Source organism: Colletes latitarsis, chromosome 7 (genome assembly GCF_051014445.1).
Source record: "Colletes latitarsis isolate SP2378_abdomen chromosome 7, iyColLati1, whole genome shotgun sequence".
NCBI classification, from domain to species: domain Eukaryota; kingdom Metazoa; phylum Arthropoda; class Insecta; order Hymenoptera; family Colletidae; genus Colletes; species Colletes latitarsis.
The window spans coordinates 9,882,695-9,899,102 of NC_135140.1; the positions used below are offsets into that span (position 1 = coordinate 9,882,695).

At 33.1% G+C, this 16,408-nt stretch overlaps 3 protein-coding genes across 4 annotated transcripts in view; 2 read left to right on the forward strand and 1 right to left on the reverse strand.

Moving 5' to 3' along the window:
- Nucleotides 1-1,395: 1,395 nt before the first annotated feature.
- On the forward strand, nt 1,396-3,778 carry LOC143343599 (corrinoid adenosyltransferase MMAB). The gene is made up of 3 exons (XM_076768651.1): nt 1,396-1,797; nt 2,821-3,190; nt 3,258-3,778. The coding sequence occupies exons 1-3, from the start codon at nt 1,721-1,723 to the stop codon at nt 3,483-3,485; spliced, it is 675 nt and encodes a 224-aa protein (XP_076624766.1). The 5' UTR covers nt 1,396-1,720; the 3' UTR covers nt 3,486-3,778.
- Nucleotides 3,779-3,919: 141 nt separating this feature from the next.
- On the reverse strand, nt 3,920-5,343 carry Sbds (SBDS ribosome maturation factor). Its single transcript, XM_076768650.1, has 2 exons — nt 4,923-5,343; nt 3,920-4,773 (listed from the first exon to the last, which is right to left on the reverse strand). Exons 1-2 carry the CDS (start codon nt 5,051-5,053, stop codon nt 4,146-4,148), a joined length of 759 nt encoding a protein of 252 aa, XP_076624765.1. The 5' UTR covers nt 5,054-5,343; the 3' UTR covers nt 3,920-4,145.
- Nucleotides 5,344-5,962: 619 nt separating this feature from the next.
- Ssh (Protein phosphatase Slingshot) overlaps nt 5,963-16,408 on the forward strand; it is an 87,600-nt gene continuing 77,154 nt past the window's right edge. For both annotated transcript variants that reach the window (XM_076768638.1, XM_076768639.1), the window contains exons 1-2: nt 5,963-6,163; nt 11,844-11,899. In XM_076768638.1, coding sequence (XP_076624753.1) covers nt 6,107-6,163; nt 11,844-11,899 — 113 coding nt within the window. In that variant the 5' untranslated portion in view covers nt 5,963-6,106. The remainder of the gene's footprint in view (nt 6,164-11,843; nt 11,900-16,408) is intronic.

A 16,408-nucleotide genomic window follows, 5' to 3' on the forward strand; every position in this document is an offset into this window, starting at 1 on the left:
CGACTATTGAAAAACAATAGGAAGAGTCTATTTCTGTAGTAATTAATTCCTCTATTTAGATTATATCTTTAAAAAATATTTACTATTCAAGGTTGTTACAGCGTGCACGGTACTGATTAATAGTGGCTTTTCATTTTAGTAAATTTTACTTGTTTTTATTTTCTAAACATTTATTTCTCACAAACCCTTTGTAAGTGAGACCATTTTGCACAACATTATTTTAAAATATTTGTGGTTTTCGTTTTCGTTTTCAATACGATTTAGGTAAATGTGTAATGTATAAGATTTTGTTTAATTTGTTTCTTTTCTAAAGAAGATAAAGAAAATCTTTTTAAGATTTATATGAAACGTTTAAAACATTTTTTATAAATAACACCTATGTATCGAAACAACTAAAAAACAGCAACAATCATTATTATCCGCGGGCTGATTATGTACATAAAACTTAAATGTGAGTTTCGTTGAAATTCATTCGAATATTTATACTCAATCGTAATAATATACATATGTACGCTCATTCATAGGAATAGTAAAAAAAAAATTTCTTTTTTTCCAATAGTTAAAATATGATTAAGGGATCTTAAAACGAGTATTTCTATAAAAAAATTTTTCTCACTCACACTTATGTTCTTTCGTTATCTCCGTTAAATTCTGAGGCCGGTCCTGAACTTGGTCACTTATGTGGGCACTAACGTACTTTGCTTCCCCCACCACTCCCATAGACGCTAAGGAAGTTTGTCATTAGTAGTGTCACCGTCGATATGCACTCAACTTATGCCAAATCTGACCTCACTGAGAGAACTATACTATAGACTTCTTGATGGGGACGGAGGAACGCGTTTTAATCGTTTAATAATTTTGCTCGAAGAATTCGTATGATTCGATATTCATATTATAACTCCATAATAAAAAACAAATTATAAAAACTTACAGTAATTGCAATTTAAGATACGTCACTGCTATTTGCTCATTCATATTTTAAAATAAGCTGCGATCAGTTTATCAGAAATAAAATATCAAACGCGAAATTTTCACATATTAAATGAAAAACAACTTTACCTATGTTTCCGATAAATTTATCTTTTGTGTCAGTTAACATACTAATTATTAAATAATGTCCAGTCTGCCATTTATTTATGTACATCTTAAACGTAAATCTTCAAACATATTTCAGTTATGTATAGCGTTGTTGATAATATTTTATTCGAAACATTTAAACTGTTTAAATAATGGGATTATTTATTTATTTATGAAATGTGTAATAAGCTATTATTATACATGAGTCATATAAAGTCTATAGAAATTACTCAAATATTTTGCATACATATTATGCGTAAATAAATGTAAATAATAAATTAAAATTGAATTGTATGCGCAAGAAAAATACAGAAATATAAACATGATGCCCAAGATCCCTTGCATGTTGATATTTATTTTTTGTTTAATTATTGTATACAAATTTATTATCTTCTCGAAATAAAAAGTATGTCTGAAATCCAGTTTGCGTGCATTCGGTTGTAAATGTATAATCAATATTTATATCATTTTTTGGTCGAAATTTTTAATATAAATAAAATTGTACGTGACAGTGCGCAGGTTTTGGGTAGCAGTGTGATCTAGAAGCAAATTACTGATTATAAATCCTAACGTTTTCTGCAACTAAAATTATACACATAAAATCGTATCAACGCAATTGTATTGTAATTTGTTTGTTACTGACATGGAAGTAGTTAGAAGTGTATGGAAAAAACCTCTTTTGGTATATAAGGTTGGAGTACAAGCGTCTTTACGAAATAGGTACATGGTGAGATTGATATAACCTAAATTTTATTTTATACTTTTTGGCAAGACTAGTAGAGGAACGGATAATTTCGATGCTGCAGAAATATTTTTAGACTATAACTCTTACCGAAATGTAAATATACAGACGTTGACATGACAATCATTATTGTACCAATTTATGTTAGCAATTTACCGGTATTTTATCGTTTCTTTTTTTCTATAATTTATATACAATGAAATTTTATACAGTAGCAGTTTTTTTAGAAAAAGACATTTCCAATTTATGTGTCACCGTATAAAACGGTACACTTTTTTATTATGTATTTTTGCTTTATAATTTACACGTATAAAATTGTAATATAATTTGAAGAGCAATTTGTTCTACATTCTGCATATTAACTATTTGTTTATATTATCAAAATACATTGTTCCGTGTTATATTGTGCATTTGACTATGAATGTATTTAATGTTTTTATGTTTTATGTATAACGTGTTCAATAATAGAACTGATTATTATATGAGTTTTTAGTCTGTGAAAAAAATCTGATAATATTAAGTGGATTGAAACATATGTATGGAAATTAATAGACTGTATTAAATATTTGAATATATATCAGTTATAAATTATAAATATTTTTGGTATTGTGTATCGAATAGCATAAAATTATATTCAGTTTATATGTTTGTTAATATTCAAAATGTGATTGAAATTTTAATATAGAGACATATGTTGTCAATAATTATAAACATATAAAAAGCACCAGTTAGTTAACTGTATTCTTAGCTGATAATAAATATTAATCAATGTTAATTAATATCAAGAACAAACAATAAACTAAATAAATATCAATAATTAATACCATAAAATTACTATTGTTATTCAGGGATAATTTATAGATTATTGAAAAAAATAAGTACTTTCAGTCAAATTATTAATATTTCTTATTAGAACGATATTTTTACCATCTTTATCATTGATAGAAGGCATAGAAGGTAGAACAACTTTGGGATAAAATTATTTTTTAATAACATTGCAGTAGCAGTTCTATATCGAAAGTAACAAAGCAAAAAGCTACTTCTATCAGAGAAGAGGATTCTCAAGTCACAAGCACAGATGTAGATTTAAACTTGCAAGATGACGTGACATTTAATGCTCTTGTCTCGACCGAAGAATTACTTGCACAAATAGGATTGGCAAGAGAATTTGCTAGCGATAGTAAAGTTGATCATCCTTATATCGATAAATTAAAAAGAGTACAAATGATTCTATTTGATTTAAGTCATGCTATATCAAAAACAATGCCTGGAGAAAGTAAGTCGTTTGAAAGGAAACATATTAGTGATTTGGAAGAATGGATATCAGAGTATGCCAGTCAGCTGCCACCTCAGGAAACGTATATTATGCCGGTAATAACGAAATTCGTCTTTTTTTTTTATTTTACCTCATTTATTTTATTTCATGTATTTGTAATAGGGAGGTGGTAAAGCGTGTTCGACTCTGCATTCGGCAAAAGCGATATGCAAGCGAGTAGAACGAAACGTTGCATCGTTGGTTCAAGATGGTTTATTAAATAAAGAAGCACAAATATATTTAAATAAATTACAGAACTTCCTATTGACAACATCACGTATTGCAGCCAAGTGTGATCAACGAACAGAAAATATATATATTCCTAGAGCAGAAGTTAATGAAAACAAGTAATTTCAATGTTCTTGAAAGAAATTCATACAGTAATATTTTCTAATCATTTCCGTTCATTGATAATAATGCGAACGGTAAATGTATGCTGCAATTTGATAATAATGTTGTTTCCATATAAATTTCAAAGCATTGGTAGGTTGTAAATATTTTTCATTCGAGTTACAAATGACAGTTATTGATTATATTGTTGTATTGTTATATAAAATATGTATATAGGAACTATGCAATGTATCAAGTAGTTGATATTTAAACATTTTTAATAAATTCTAATAAGGTATAGTCGTTCATTATGATATAAATATTTTATTTCCTTATATATATATATATATATATACATTTATTTAAAAAATTCAGAATTACTAAACTTTCATTAAATACTCGGATATAATTTGATCAAAATAATGGTGGTTATTTATTTAAATAATTTACTCGAATAAGCTTCATAAATATTTAATTACACTATTTTTGTACACAATAAACCTTGGTTAAATAGAAACTTAATATTTTATACTGAATTTAGATGTAATTATACATACAGAAAGAAATACAAAAAAAGGATTGTAAATGAATGTACATTCAAATAAAATATAAAAGTTATGACACTTAACTGTATTAAGATTTATAAGATTATAACTAACAACACTTAATTAAATCTACGATTTATTCCAAAATTTCATCTCCTTCAACAATTTCCTTTAAATTGAGCACTTCTAATAATCCAGAGGCTTGCATTTCAGTTGTTACCATTTCATTTATTTCTCTGTAACGACCTGGATCGATCAAACAAACTAAATTCAACGTACCATTATCCCATTCTTCTGTTTCTAACTTTGCTACTAATTTAACTATTTTATCTCTTAACTTTTTTGCATTTTTACCCCAAATTGTGACTCTGAGTCTTGTCTGAGCACGTTCTAACGGCATTACAGCCTTTAATTGCTGAATAACGTCTAAAGCTTGCTGTTTTGCATTTCGGTTTGGTTTCACAGAGTAATGTACATCTTTCATAGCTTTTTCTATCATTGTTACAGTGTACGGACGTTTAGTTTCTGGATTTATGCATTTATCGGCAACGGTTGTCGCAATGTCTTTAAGCATAGAATCTAGAGCAGAATGTCTTTCTTTATCTGAAACTTGAAGCTCCCCTTTCGTAAGGATTTCTTTACAAATTTCTGTCTGGTCATCTGTATCAAATGCTTTTAGGAGATCTTCCTTTTTTGCTACCTGACCTTTTGAAACATTTATAAATACTGTGTGTGTTTGTAGAACCTCGTCGAGATCTTTCTCTCTGAAATGTAATGTCGTTGTTATCGTTACGAGTAAATTTAAATGAGCAATGCATAAAAAAAGTATGAAACAAGTTACAAGAAACAGGTTAGGTGTAAAGAACGTGCTGACAAAGTACGTCTTCTTTTCGATCAACTGTCACGGACTTACAATTTATTTCTCCATGAGACAACTTTGTTTCTGTAACAAGCGATTTCAAATCGTTTGCCTAATTTTTTCATGCGAACCACGGCAACATTGGTTAATCTTATTTGATTCGTTGGTGTGAAAATTTTCGACATTTTCGATATTGCAGCTATTATACACTATGTGTTTTACAAAAACGTATATGTGCAAGTAGGAAAATTATAGTTCGCACAATTTGATCATAGACTCGTCTTCGATACTTTATGCACAGTTCTTATTTATTCTAAAAGTTATTAATGTTTCTATTGCGATTTTTGAACACTCGATTTATTATCGAATTATCGATATGTCTATTTTCTTTGTATTATCGAAAGGGTTGAAACATTTTTTGATGCGTGCCTGAGTTCACCTTTACAACGGTTACTTTACATTTCATGTAGAATCATTTTTTAAAGTTGGTACGTATTTATTAATATTATTTCCGTAATAATTAATTTTCACTTATCCAGAAAGTTGCTAAAAAAATGATGTAATCATTTTTCCTGGAATACATTGAAATTCGATTCGGAAAGTGGGAAAAGTACAAGTACCATAGTATATTTTTCTTATAACTCTAATTACAAATAAATACAAAAATATTATTAGACATATTTGTTACGTATGATTTCTTATTCGATAAAAGATTATGTGTTGTTATACAATTGTTGAAAATAAAATATGTTACTCTGATTTGATGTAATTTAGAATCATAAAATTTAAAGGAATTTGAAAGAAAATGATGGAAATATTTTATCTTCCACAGTTACAAAATTTACGTTTGATGCACAAAAAATTTTACGAAATTACATTGCTTTTTCTCTAACAATTCCAACAAGTATCGATTAGAAATTTAATAATTATTTGTATTTGAGCCATTTGTCATGTGTTTACATTTATTTTAATTAGGAAAAAGAAAAAAAAATGGTAGAAATGACGTCATCGTACGATAAGCAGAATCGCGGGGTTGCGCATGCTATGGACGCGCGCATGCGCAGACCGCATGCTACATTAGACTGTATCGAACATGGCCGCCGCGAGCGTGATGCCATTGGAAGTGCGTGAAAAATGATCGTTTTTTCGTGGTTCGAACGACACGGTCGTTTGTACGTCTATGCATAGTGGCAGTGAGTGTTGTCTCCAGCATTTCGACGACGTGGGAGGCCATTATCATGGCGTTGGTCACCGTGCAACGATCTCCTAGTGTATCCAATTCCCCGCAGAGTTCGGTGAGTTTCCTCGCTTTGTACGTCTTTGTTGATACGTGCTGTCAATTTCTATCAAGAACGCGTCGTTTGAAAATTTACTTCCGTTGTCGTCCGGAATATCATGCTCGAAACACGTTGCGGGATCCTTGGGCCTCGTTCGAACAGCTTTTTCCTTATTTGGCGGTGTATTGACAGTCGAGCGAAGAAGGGAATCGAGAAAATTCAAAGTTCTCTGTCCTGTGTTTCGCAGTGACAGCGAGTCAAGAAACCTGGCATCGTGGAAAAATCAGGGTCATAATAAACAAAGGCTTGTTTTGATGTTTCCTACGATCGGTGGTCACGATTCGAAACAAAGCCGCACGAGAGTTCGCGGCTAATCATAGTTTCGCTATCTAATCCGTTCAGAAGCAACATATCTTTTTATTCCAGGTATCGTTTCAACGAACCTCGTGCAGTTTACCGCACTAGATGACTTGTTTTTTGCATAGATTACAACCATATCTGGTATCGTCTTACCTTTTGTCGCTCGATTCGTTGGGAAATATTATTGGTTAATTTTCTTTTATTGGTATTTTATTTTAAAAAAAAGTCAAGTGCAATGCTTTCTTGGATTCCTGGTGACGAAAGAAGCAACACGACGTTGTTGGTGAACCGTTTGTTAGCGAATCTATGTATCCAATGCGTTACAAAACTCGTTGATAACGAAAATAACCTGTGAGTGTTGCGGAAAAGCGAAGTTCGAAGAAGAAGCAGAGAATCCGAGCTCCCGCGTTTTTCTTTTTTCCAGTTTTCGTCGCGAGGAATCGTTCTTGTTACCGATACTCTGTGCAAAATCACACGTGTGCGTCGGACGTAATAATCTACGGCGTCGCGATGCCGACAGCCCCAGTCGGTTTGGCGCTTCTCGTCACCTTGGTTATACGGCGAAAGAGAGTCGAAAAAGAGAGTGAAAGGAACACGTGGATTTTGTTATATGTATCTGTTCTCCGTGAACTAGAGCCGTGACGAGTGCGTTTTCTCCGAGTAAAATGATTCAGCCGAAACAAAATAGTGCTGCTTTCTGCGACCGAAGGTAAATGTCCCCGACAAACTTGGTTTTTTAAGTGGTATTATAAAGACACGATGTGTATTATTTAAAAATATCACGTTATTAATTTTAATGTTGCACGAATTATTAAAGTATCGGTTGAATCATATTATTGCTAGGAGTTTAGGAAAAGTGTTAATATTGCAATAACATACAGGGTGATCGGCCACCCCTGGGAAAAATTTTAATGGGGGATTCTAGAGGTCAAAATAAGACGAAAATCAAGAATATCAATTTCTTGACTGAGGCTTCGTTAAAAAGTTATTAACAATTAAATTTAAAAATTTCAAATCGTTCTGGAAAAATTATTTTCGATTGCAGGAGTCAATTACAATCATTTTTGGTCATTACACATACCCCCGAAATCCTACGCACTTTTGAGAAAAAAATTCCTTACCGAAAATATAATTTCTGGGCAGAAATGTTATCTCGAAATTTCATGCGAATCTTTAAAATGTCATAACTCCTGAACGGATTGGACGATTTTAATGTTTAAAAAAGCAAATTACGCGTATTTTGATGGAGAATATGTACAAATCACAAAAATATTCGAAAAGTTGGTCCTTGACTCCGCAAAATGAGAAAAACCCCATAAAAATGGTCCAATTTTCAAACAGCCATAACTCCTACAATTGTGAATATATTTTAATGAAACTTTTTTCTGAAGTAGAGCTCATGGGTACCTACAAAAAAGTATTAGACAACTTTTCTGTAGGGCGTCAAACAAAATTATTAAAAATCAAAAATGAACTTTTAAGAAAAATCGACAGGGGGTAGGTGCCTAAATTTTTCGACGGAAAAAAAAAATTTCAAATCGTTCTGGAAAAATTATTTGCGGTTGTGGGGGTCAATTACAATAATTTTTGGTGAATAGATATACCCCCGAAATCTTGCGCATTTTCGAGAAAAAAATTCAGTACGGGCAGAACTTTAAACGTTAATAACTTTTTAATGTAGCCTCCATCAACAAATTGGTATTCTTGATTTTCGTCTTATTTTGGCCTCTAGAATCCCCCATTAAAATTTTTCCCCGGGGGTGGCTGACCACCTTGTATACACAAGTACAGTAACAATAAAAGTTGCACATCGTGCTTTAAAATACCATTATTTAATCCAACGTTTATCACGGTGTTTATATTTTGATAACCTCGTCGAAATTCACGTGTCCTATTCACATTTATTTTTCTTAATATTTCATCTTGGAAATTAATATTTGTAGTTCTTTAGAGAATAAGTTGTGTCACTCGTATATAAATACAGGTAACCCTATAACACGCTAGATAGGTTCCTAAAAAATGCCGTGTTGTGTGAAACCGTATTATATGAGACCCAGAGCCAGTATAAAAAGGGGAGTTACGTTCCGAAAACTTATTAAAAACAAATATTCTTTTTTTATTCTACATAAGCAACCTAATTTTTATGAAAAATATAAATGTATGTATAACACAAAATAAAAAGAACACAAAAAATATTATTTAATTTAACGCAACCTTAATTTAGTAAATTATAATGTAATTTAGTTTTTAAATATGTTAAGCAAAAGTCATGTTATCCAGTGCTGTAGAAGTACAGTGTTTTACAAAGATTTTCGCAATTTTTTAATCGTGTTATAGCCAAACCGTGTTGTAGGAGGGTTCTTGCAATTTATGAATCTTGTTATAGCGAAACCGACGTATCAGCTGACGTGTTAAAATACCTGATTACGTTTCAACTATTGCAAACAAAATTTTATTCGGTTAAAAGTTGGCCAGCAAGTCTGACTATTGATAGTGCAATCTACTTCCTCCAGCCCCACCTCGGTTTGTAGGAAGTAGATTATATCGTAACTAGTCAGACCTGTTGGTCAATTCATAATACTTATCATAGATATTTATCAACTTGCAATTAATTTGTATTTCATAATATAAAATATAAATTTGGTATAGTAATATACAGGGTGTTCAGCAAACCTCTGGGAAAAATTTTAATGGGAGATTTTAGACGTCAAAATAAGACGAAAATTAAGAATATCAGTTTCTTGAATAAGGCTTCGTTAAAAAGTTATTAAAAAATTAAATTAAAAAATTTCAAAATCGAAATAGTATTACAATTTCGCTGTATGATTTATTAGACTTGAATAAATTATATTCTATATTACTATCGGACCACATTCTGCTACAGGCGATAACAGGAAACCTACCGAATAAAAATCTTTTTGATTTGTTTTGATTTAGTCAACCTTGAGAGCTGCACTCACCTACGCCAGTGTTTAAACACATGTTTACTGTGGGCGTAATAAAAACGTGAAAAGTCAATAAAAATTATTGAAAAATTTATTTTGTATTCCCAAAGGATAGTTAAATAAGCTATAGCGTTAGATGTAACATTCAGTTTAAAAAAAATTAATAAATATGGTTAAATTTTGCAACGTACACATGAGACTGCCCCCTTAATGTAATATAATTCTCTAATTGCTTCCCTGTGGGGCGTACGCGCCACGTTGGAAAACGTTGACCCAATACGTTGTTACTTTCCACATGTCTGCGTCTCCGTTTCGTATCTTTGCCGACATTTCGTACATCGTGTCGCAGCTGTTGAGTTTTAATAAGGAACGCGAAGTATCGTACAACGACCGTGAAAGGCAAGTGGCACTTCAAAGCACAACGCGTAAAATCGTTTAACAAAGGCAGCCTTAACAGGTGCTAGGCTGCCAGTGTTCTGTCTTTTTTTTTTTTTCATTGCGCACACTCCAGTGTGCATTAGACCCGTGTAAGTGCGCGTGCTGCTTCATTCAACCACGTCACACTGTGCTTTGATCATAAAGCGAACATTGTGTTCTAGGAATTTAAACAATCGGCGGGAAACCGATGCGAGCAGTGTGAATTTCTGTGTTTTCTACGAAGTTGTAACTTGGCAAATCAATTCAAAGGTCTTCCACATTTCCTATTGGAATATGATCTTTAAGATAAACCACAGGCACAATAATTTTGGTTTTTATATTGATAATATACAGGGTGTTCGGCCAACCCTGGGAAAAATTTTAATGGGAGATTCTAGAAGCCAAAATAAGATCAAAATCAAGAATTCCACTTTGTTGATCGAGGCTTTGTTGAAAAGTTATTAATGTTTAAAGTCCCGCCGGTAGAACGGCAATTTACGCGATAGTAGTTCTCACCACAGACGAGATATACGAGTAGATCTTATACCTTATGGACTTTCGTGACTCAATCTGACTGCCATACCGACCGGAAAATTTTTCGGCGAAGTTAAAAAATTTCATATCGTTCTGGAAAAATTATTTTCGGTTGCAGGGGTTAATTACAATCATTTTTGATCAAAAGACATACCCTCGAAATCCTAACCATTTTCGAGAAAAGAATTCGAGTAGGTGTGAAATTTTTCGACAAAATTAAAAAATTTCAAATCGTTTTGGAAAAATTATTACCAGTTACAGTGGACAATTACAATCATTTTTGGTCATTATACATACCCCCGAATTCCTACGCATTATTGAGAAAAAAATTATTTACCGAAAATATAATTTCTGGCCAGAAATGTCTGCCCGAAATTTCATGCGAATCTTTAAAATATCATAACTCCTGAACGGATTGGACGATTTTCATGTTTAAAAAAGCAAATTACGCGTATTTTGATGGAGAATATGTACAAATCCCAAAAATATTCGAAAAGTTGGTCCTTGACTCCGCAAAATGAGAAAAACCCCATAAAAATGGTCCAATTTTCAAACAGCCATAACTCCTACAATTGTGAATATATTTTAATGAAACTTTTTTCTGAAGTAGAGCTCATGGGTACCTACAAAAAAGTATTAGACAACTTTTCTGTAGGGCGTCAAACAAAATTCCTAAAAATGAAAAACAAATTTTTAAGAAAAATCGACAGGGGGTAGGTGCTTAAATTTTTCGGCGAAAAAAAAAAATTTCAAATCGTTCTGGAAAAATTATTTTCGGTTGTGGGGGTCAATTACAATCATTTTTGGTGAATAGACATACCCCCGAAATCCTATCCACTTTCGAGAAAAAAAATCGGATAGGTGTAGAAATTTTTCGGCGAAAAAAAAATTTTTCAAATTATTCTAAAAAAATTATTATCGGTTGCGGGGATCAATTACAATCATTTTTGGTCATTACACATACCTCCGAAATCATACGTATTTTCAGGAAAAAATTTTTTTATCGAGAATATACTGTGTGGTCAGAAATGTTGCCCTGAAATTTCATGCGTATGTTTAAGGAATCGTAACTTTTGGACGAATTGAATGTTTAAAAATACAAACAATGGGTATTAATGGAGCTCTTAATGCTGAGGGAGAGTCACTATCGCGTGCACGCAGTTCCCAGATTGCCATTCTACAGGCGGAGCTTTAAATGTTAATAAATTTTTAATGAAGCCTCAATCAACAAATTAGTACTCTTGATTTTCGTCTTATTTTGGCCTATAGAATCTGCCATTAAAATTTTTCCCCAAGGGTGGTCGAACACTTTGTATTTTTACATTCTGAGGGAATTCTAGGAAGTTGAATTTAATCTTGATAGTTTGTTGAATATACATATTATTGTATGTGTTCGTTCAATTTTGTCGTCCTTAATGGCTAACAGTAGTTGTTGGTTTTAGGATTCGGGCGCTGGTGCGCCGGCAGACGACGATGAAGCGGCGAGGAACTGTAAAAGGTAATGTTACGCGCCACTTTTGGATTCTTCAATTATCGCGTATAGAAAGTAACTTGAAGGAATTATTCTATTACCAAATAGAATATTACGTGAATGCTACGTAATTGGTAACGGTTATATTAACCCCTTGCCTTAGTCTGGTTCGTCGTAAGTTCTTTTTGCCAAGTTTCACAGTAACGAGGCTCCACTCGTCATGAAGTCCCATATACAGGGTAGTCTATGCATCTTGTGCACCTCTATAACGTATAAAGTATGCATTGCTCAAAAAAATTTTGTATGAAAAAGTTGCATGGTTTTAAAGGGTACACTATGTAGTGCATTTGTCTTTTTTGTAGGTGAAGGGGTTTTGGAAATTTGAAGGCAAACTTTGTTTTTTTAAACGAAATACTTTTTATACTACACTATAGAAGAATATCAAATTCTGAGTAAAAAAGTGTTGATCTGTATTAACCCTGAACCTAGTAACTAATGAGTAATTTCACTTTATTTTTCGACAGTTTTTACTATTCTGCAGAAAAAATAAAGTGGAATTACTCATTAGTTATTAGGTTTAGGGTTAATACAGATTAACACTTTCTTACTCAGAATTTGATATACTTCCATATTTTTATATAAAAGGTATAATATTTCCGAATCTTCGAAACGCCTTCGCCTTTTTTATACAAATTTTTTTTTTTAGCAACGCATACTTTGGAAGTTATAGAGATGCACAAGTTGCATGGACTATCCTGTATTAAAATCAGAGTTTTAACTCAGGCAATCAAAACTTTGATCGAAGTTACCAAAAAGTTCTAAAACAGAAATATTACTTGTATAAACGTGATATAAATCACACGTTTAGCTAGCAATTCAACATGAATATACAAATATTTTGGCGTGACCAGAAAGTTTAAAAATCTTCAAGTTAGGTAGTAAAAAATTTGTATGTTCGTAACGTAAAGAAAAAAGGAGAAAGAAGTAGAAACGTGTACCGTGACTGGGGGGAAACGACAGGGTTAAGAGGTTTATACGAGAACGATGTACATACCTTTTCTTTCGTTTCGATTGATTCGATATGCGAATAACAATGGTCGGAGGGAATTCCATGCATTCGATTGTTCGTGAAAGTCAGCAAAATGTCCTGCATTCCGCGGAAAGAAATAAAACTTTGCTCGAATCGAGTACAAGGCTCGGTGATGTCCCGACAACAGGAATTGTAGTTCACTTTCACGTTTCGTATGACCTGCCGTCAATTCAGAACCCGACCGCAAACTTATTAACGTCCGTCACGGGAACCCGTTACTCTAAACCGAAACGGAATTGACTTTCTATGCACTTTGTCATCTATTATTGATGGCGCAACAGCTAGTGAAATTCGCGTCGAAAGAAAAATTTCAGTAAATTTTAAAACACTTTACCGACTGGTAGTGGTCGACCCTAACTTATCGCCTGAGAATATACATGTATGTATATGCGCTTTTTTTATACTTATAGAAATGTTATATCAAACTTTGTGAAAGTGCTCAACTATATTGTTCGTTTTCTGTTATCGTAGAAAGTTATTGTAGGGTAATTAAATCTAATATTTTTTATATTCATTACAACCGATTAATAGATTACCGATTGGTAAACGTTGGCGGCAGAAAGTCGATTAATAGGCTACCGGTCGGTAATGTGGTAACATCATTATTAACCGATTGGGGAGATCTCCCATTTCGTATTGTTTTTTTTCAAGTTGGTGCAAAAATAATTGTGGTTTTGAAATAGAAACTTTAAAACAATATGTGTTAGGTTAGAATAAAGCTTTTTAATCAAAATAGGAGCCATTCGATTCTATATACTTCTGCCAACGTAATACAAGTTTGTTTATTTCATTATTGTAGAATTCTGGTAGCCTAGAACCGATGAATTCTTTAAATGCGTTTCCTGCTACTGCCTGAGTTTTCAAGTTTTTCTCACGCAAAAAATTGTCCAGATGTTTAAATAGATGATAATCTGTTGGTGAAGAGTCTGGTGAGTACGGTGGATGAGTAAATATTTCGTATTTCAATTCATTAAGTTGTTATTTGTGAGACGTGTGCTCGAGCGTTGTCATGCAATAGAATAGCTCCTTTCCGGTTGATTAGTATTGAGCATAAATTTTTCAAATTGTTATGCATTTTTTGGATTTCCTCGCAATATTTCACTACTGTGGCAGTTTCGCCTGGTTTGGGAAAATTGTAATGCATCATTCCACTTCTGGACCACCAAACAGTGACCATAACCTTTTTCTGATGAAATTTTGCTTTTGGAAAATGTTTTGGCTTTTCATCTTGGTCTAACCACTGAGCAGAGCGCCGTCGATTATCATATAAGATCCACTTTTCATCGCATGTTATGATTCGGTCAAGAAATGGGTCGTGTGTGTTTCTTAAAAGCAGAGCTGAGCAAACTCCAAACCGACGAAATCTTTGATTTTCGTTTAGCTCGTGCGGTGCCCATTTATCCAGTGTTTTGCATTTACCATTTCGAGATAAATGACGAATAATCGTCGAGTGGTCAACATTTAGTACCTCTGCAACCTCTCGAGACGGTTTGCATGACTTGATAGCGCGTCAGATCGCTTAATAATAGTATTATATTCGTAGGTAAATCTAGTAAGAATATTTTGCATTTTTAGGTTTCGTATTTCGTGAAAGACGCGAGAAGACTATTTCGATGAACGAATCTGTGAAAGCGCGTCGCTATTCGCGAAGAGAGAAGCATTAATTTCCGGTGTTCTTCCTGTTTCTAAGAGAGGGTCGTTTGATTACGTCGACGCAATTTAACAAATTACGCAAGTACCGGCGTAGAAAGTCGAACGATTAAGGCAAGAAAAGAGTCGCTCGCTCAGACTTCCTGCAAATTAGCGAATGTTTGCATCCAATAGGCTCAAGGAAATTCGCACGAGAGTTTCTTCGGATCGGGAAGCTGGCTTAATTGAATTATTGTCACAGGGAGGAAGCGTGAACAATCAGAGTCTCTCCGCAGAAAGGAACTCGCTTGTTCGATTAAGTAACAGTTCCCTGTTTTAAAATTATATTTTCAGAACTGTTGGATTTATATAAATGAAGTTCTACGTATTCTAGACCAGACTAAGTAAGCGTATGCTAATTCATGACCATGTTCGTATATAGAGTGAGCCACGAAATAGTTCCCACGATTTTTCAGTCCCTTTCGATGAAAAATGTTCCCTATCATTTGCTTGAATTTAAAAACAAATCGATTTTTGATAAAAAAAATTAAGATCACTGCTATATTTTAAAAAGGAGCTAGGTATTTTTAACTTGATAGTTTTATAGGCGACGTCGAGACGAATTCATGAATCGATTGCCACAATATTTGAAATAATTCGGCGATACATAACACTAAGTATAAATTTTCCTTTTATTTTGCGTGTTAAGTTCTCAAGTTGAATAAATGAGCATTCGTAATGTTTACGTTCATTTGTTTACGTCTAAATGCGAGGCTTTGGTGTTATGTATCGCCGAATTATTTCAAATATTGAAACAATCGATTCTACAAAGTTAAAAATACCTGGTTTCATTTAAAAATATAACAGTGACCTTAATTTTGTATCAAAAATCAATTTCTTTCTAAATTTAAGCAACTGCAATTTTGTCGGTTAAATACTGATTAACTTCGATAGGAAACACTTTTTGTCAGATCGTCGAAGGGGGTTGAAAAATCGTGGAGGCTTGTTCGTGCCTCAGCCTGTATAGTGTATCATATTTACGATGAAGACTTAGAAAGTAGGGCCCCTTAAGGGACTGACTTGACCGACAAACGCCTTTCGATTATGGGCAGCATAGCCGGTAGCTAATGGCATTCGCATCGGGCTGAAACTGGTTTAAATTGCACGTTGTACATTTTCGCATCCGGGCAGGACTTCTAGGTAGTCGATTATTCTACCGACTGATTCCAATTCAAATAACTTTTCGTCTCCTTATAAATTCTCCAAAAATTCATTTTTAGTCAGACACTTTACTAGCATGTTTGGAAACGTGGAACTGCGAAGAGGTTTAATACATATTGTCCATTTTATTTGAATAAATGCTTATTTTAACCAAAATATGTACAGTTAGTTCGAGACCCCATAAAAATGAGCCGAAAAATACATTGGGTGAAAGATCTGCTCGTATACCTCGTCTTTGACAATACTCTAGAATCTTTGATGAATCAATGAGAATCAAAAATAGTCTAACGAAGAAGCTCTATATTTATGATGACCTATGCAAAGCGGATCGCAGCCAATTCGCTAATATTATTTAGCTTTTAATTAATAATTGCATTACCCAGCTAAGAGTGATATGATTATTAATTAAACGTTAAATAATATTACCCAGGTCTCACCACGAGGAGGTTGCTGCGAGTGGAGACCCGAAGGGAGATAGATGGAATCAAAGTTCCATCGATCTTCCTTTTACATTCTTACAAACTAGATTACTAAACTAGAGAGATAGAAGGAAGCAATGTTCCTTCGATCTTCTAGCTTAGTTGTACCAAGTAATT